The sequence below is a fragment of the Ruditapes philippinarum genome, unplaced genomic scaffold, assembly GCF_026571515.1.
Source record: "Ruditapes philippinarum isolate M1 unplaced genomic scaffold, ASM2657151v2 ctg7969_1_1_1_1, whole genome shotgun sequence".
NCBI lineage: Eukaryota > Metazoa > Mollusca > Bivalvia > Venerida > Veneridae > Ruditapes > Ruditapes philippinarum.
In genome coordinates this window covers 33,437-38,068 of record NW_026864635.1, presented here as the reverse complement: position 1 = coordinate 38,068, position 4,632 = coordinate 33,437, and the positions used below count along the sequence as shown (strand labels likewise).

At 31.5% G+C, this 4,632-nt stretch overlaps 1 protein-coding gene across 1 annotated transcript; it reads right to left on the bottom strand.

Annotated features, from left to right (window-relative positions):
- Positions 1–949: 949 nt before the first annotated feature.
- LOC132726342 (beta-1,3-galactosyltransferase 1-like) lies at positions 950–4,423 on the bottom strand. The gene has a single exon (XM_060711653.1). It carries the CDS (start codon positions 4,287–4,289, stop codon positions 3,135–3,137), a length of 1,155 nt encoding a protein of 384 aa, XP_060567636.1. The 5' UTR covers positions 4,290–4,423; the 3' UTR covers positions 950–3,134.
- Positions 4,424–4,632: the final 209 nt, after the last annotated feature.

Genomic DNA, 4,632 nt, shown 5'->3' with positions numbered 1-4,632 from the left:
AGAGGAAATTGAAATCAAATATGTATATATAATTATCACAGTATGGTTAAAAAACGTTATAGTTCTTCATTATGTAGTCGGATACCTTTTATCAATACACTAATACGAAATATGATAATAATTATGATATTATCGTAGGATAATATCAAAGAGACAAGGAAACAAGAACTTGATAGCTTTAACAAAGCGTGATTTTGTATTGACGCATACAAATAAAAAATACTCGTACCATTGTCATTAAGTAGCGATTTAATAGAAACTCTTATACCACGTCACATCTGTTATATATATTTATATTGTATTTTTATTTGTACTTATATTCGAATACTTTAACAACATGTAGCATGAAGTTGTTTGATATTTTATGACAATTATAGTCATGTATACATTATTTATTTAAACTTCGTCATTAATGCATTATATCATATATTTGTAAATTTGTCCTTGGAGACTAATTTCATGCAGAGTCAATATAAGTCATGGTAATTAGATTCAATTGTCAGAATATCATTAAAATTCCTCTTCAAGAAATTATTATGTCCAAGTGAGAATTAGACTTTGACTTAACCCTAACCTAACCCTAACTGTCGCGGGCTATGCCTTTGGTAGAGCGGGTCTTCAATAAAACAAACTCTTGTGTAAGTAAAAAAGTATAATTACGACAGATACCGTCCTGTAATAAATAATCCATAACAGTCACATAAATATATAAATAATACATATCAACATTACAAAATTGGCAAAATACAAAATATAAAAATGGAAAGAAATACATTTATCATGTTTCAGATTGATACGCATAATCACCTGTACAGATATAAAGAAATAGACTAGTATTGTCCAACAATATTGACCTGGCACTCTTGCATTTGACCATATAGTCGGTAAATTCTGTAAACATTACGATCTACTTTTAAATTATTACGAATGTTAAATGGTCAAATTAAGAATCCCCCTTTAGCGTTGTCTGTAAAAGTATTTCACGTCAAGAATATAGACATAAACTTGTATGTCTGAATCCTGGTTCAGCCACTTTTATTTCTTTTCTTATTTTTATCTTAAAATTGCAATTTCTCTTAAAACTTGTGCAAACCGTTTTGACTTTTTTGTGTGTGTATTTAGTCTGTGTATAAACGCGCTGTAATTTTTATTAAAGATAATGTAATGAAATTAAACATATAACTGTATAAAAACACTACGCAAAAGCTATCCTACAACCAGATGTAGTAAAACGATTTCAAATTAATTCTTGCACGTAAATTCCAAAATAAAATATAAAAAAATGCGTATCTTCAAGATGTGATGTATTTTGGTATCGGACCAGAGACCTTCAGATCACTAGTCCGGCATCTCTACCAATTTATCACACCTCACTGACGTGTAAAATTAACAAAAATGTCGATATATTCGTTAGATGCCAGTGTTTATCAAATGACCTTTACGAAAATTAATGAAGTGCCGGGTCAATATTGTTGGACAAACATACAAAATTCAGCACAGTAAGGCTATGTTTATGTTTATGGCGGAGAATTGCAAAGTGTTGTGATTGGTATCGATTTATTTATAATAGAGGAGAGGTCTATGGAAATGACGGACTATTAAAAAGAGAGTAAGACAAAAGTCCCGTGTTCTTAGCAATGCTAAACTTTTCGTTCTAAGATTTTACAACTACATCTTTTTCTCAATTTCTTTTTGCATGTACTCTCTCTCTCTCTTGTCTTTACTTCTCCAAATCTTCTTCACAGAAATGAATAAATCATAAAGGCCTAAATTTGAAGCTTTTTCTTTCATCAGGTAAACAAAGCATGCTCAAAGCGGTCTATCGGTAAAAGTACATGTACATGTGAAGTTTTTACAGTAATTTACCGTCATCCTCTAGAGGCTTTATCGATATTTGCAGGCGATATTGATTGAAATATCAGGGAATTAATGCTACAAATTAATAAGTATTTATCTAGCATGCGTTACCTAAGCAGTGTACTTCTAATTGATAGCAATAATTTCTTTATTTTAGGTTGTTATTCATAGGAAGATTTTATCAAATAAACTGTAAAACAAGTAACAGGCAGTATTGAGTACCGCAGACGACAAATTGAAATTGATTTACAATTAGATAACCCGTTTTTTTATATCAAGCGGCAATAAATAATGTGCAAAAGCAAACATGTTTGTTATTTGATAAAACTAAACAAATCATATATAGCAGGCATTGTAAAGGTTATCTCTAGACCCGGTTATAGACATGTACATATATTCGGATAAAAATATATTTAAAGAAGACGTTATGTTTTGCTATATTTTGAACATTAACGATGGTTTGATGTGGATTCATTAAATATCCCATAGATTTTCTAAATAAAGAGATTCCAGTTTTTGCCATTGAAATATTAACAAGGAGAGCAAAGCGTTGCTTATATGGTTCTTCTCCTTTAACAAATATGTTCAGCATCAGCGACATGATAAGATCAATACCAAAATAAGAATAAGATGTTTGAATTGTTTTCGTAGTACGCTCGACAGCTCTAATCCCAGTAATATTCTTAAACTTGTCATATGTCATACACTTAAAAATAAATAAAGCAAAAACAACAGCAAAACCAACAACAACAACAACAAAATAAATAAAAAAGGAAGAAAAAACATGTCAAATGCAACGAAATGGTAAGATCTCTATTATTATCACTTCCTACATTAAGTGAATGAGATATCAGAACATTTACGAAGAAGGAATTTCCATGATATCATTTTACTGACATCAGACATGTTAATGCCAACTATGTCTGAATTTTCCGATCATGTAGATTACAACCGGAAATGAGCTAGCACTTAAATGGTCAAGCTTCATAGTAACAACTTACTGTAGTTGAAAAGCAAGTATATAAAGTGTCATTGTCTGTAAGATATATGAGCATGTAGCACTTCTAGCAGTGGTATTATTAATTTTGTTACGACGATGCACAACAAAGAAATCAAGAAAACAAGGACACATATATCAGTCATCACGTGGAGTCTGTTAGTCCGCTTATTGCAGCCACGAATTTTAACGCCATCTCAAGTACATGTTTACACGTGGTTAAGTCTGAACAAATTAAAAAATAAACATTAATGTTAATATCAACGAGATACTAGACTTATTATGATTGACACTTAGAGTTCCATATAGTTTCCATTTGTTTTGCCGTCACTTGGTGTGACGTAAACATGGTTTTACCTTTATAAACACATGCATTTAATTTCACCCTGCCTCGATTGAAACCACCTTTATTTTTTACAGATCCTCCAATTTTCCTTAAACAAAGACCAACATATATGTCCTCCAGATGAAAAAATGGAATTTTAGGGGATATGGCAAATATTTTGTTCACTATATTGAAACTTGTAATGTAGCCGGTCCCAGAACAGTAACCAGGAAACCGTCTTTCTTTGTATGATTCTTTAGAGGCATACCATTTAGAATCAGTGTTCCTAATTGGACTTGCAATTTTCTCACAAGATCCGACAACATGATTTTCTAACTCTACACCAGATGTGTTAACGTAATTTACGAAATTTGGTACATTTATATACATGTCATCGTCTGTTTTGAGAATATATTTAGCTTTAGGACAAAACGTCACTACCCATTTAAATCCCATTATGGTCTTATAAGTCAAATTCATATATGTATCAACAAAATCTTCCTTTATTATATCATGGTACACGTTATTTTCCTGAACAACTTTTTCGTGAAGATCATCATTTGCCGGCTTGCCGAGCAAAAACGCATAACGCACGTTACCAGTATTGTTCTTGGAATATGACAGCCACGTTCTGCGAATGACGTCACGTTGTTCAAAGTTCTTATGTACTGTCAAAATCATGATAAACAAATCTATTGTATCGTTGTTGTCGCTATTTATCTTACATATTTTCTCATTATTTATCAAATATTTAAAATCATGAGTAAAACATTTTTCACATACTGTTTCTCTTATTTCATCCGGCTTTTTCGTGTTTTGTTCTGGCGTTGTAATGTTTATTGTCATATTCGATGGTTTCTCATTTACTCCCATCGTATGGTTTCTGATGAGTTGTTGTAATACTTCCCCAAATTCCTCACTTCCGTTTATTTTTATATGCATTCCTAATATAGACTTGATAAATGTGTGGTCTTTATGAGATATATTTAAATATTTTTGCATCGGATACCGAAATAATTGAAGTTTTTTCATACTGATCAAACATGTCACTATGGTAATAAAAATTAAAATCACAATAATTTGACGTTTAAATCCTAAAGTTTTAGACATGTTTACAAGTTTATCCAACAGAAGCAAAGACGCTCACATATTCATCCGCGCGACATAACACTACGACAACATCTCGTGATACTACCTGGGTACCTGAGTAGAGTATTGAAAATCTGGTATTAAAAGTCGGGAAACGACAATGGTATTTTGAATAATAGATAAGGTATTTTTTACAGGTGTGTATTGATTGGAAAGAGAATAGGGGAGAATCGCATTTGATGTATATAGGCATGCAAATCTACAACGGATTTCGGTCTAATTTCAATAGCATACATAATAATACATGATGCATGGTGCATTTACCATGTACGTAAACTCTTATCCAACTGCATTTGCATGTTTT

Bases quoted from the DNA above. Each gene is read 5' to 3' on its own strand.
- LOC132726342 (XM_060711653.1), bottom strand. From the start codon at position 4,289: ATGTCTAAAACTTTAGGATTTAAACGTCAAATTATTGTGATTTTAATT.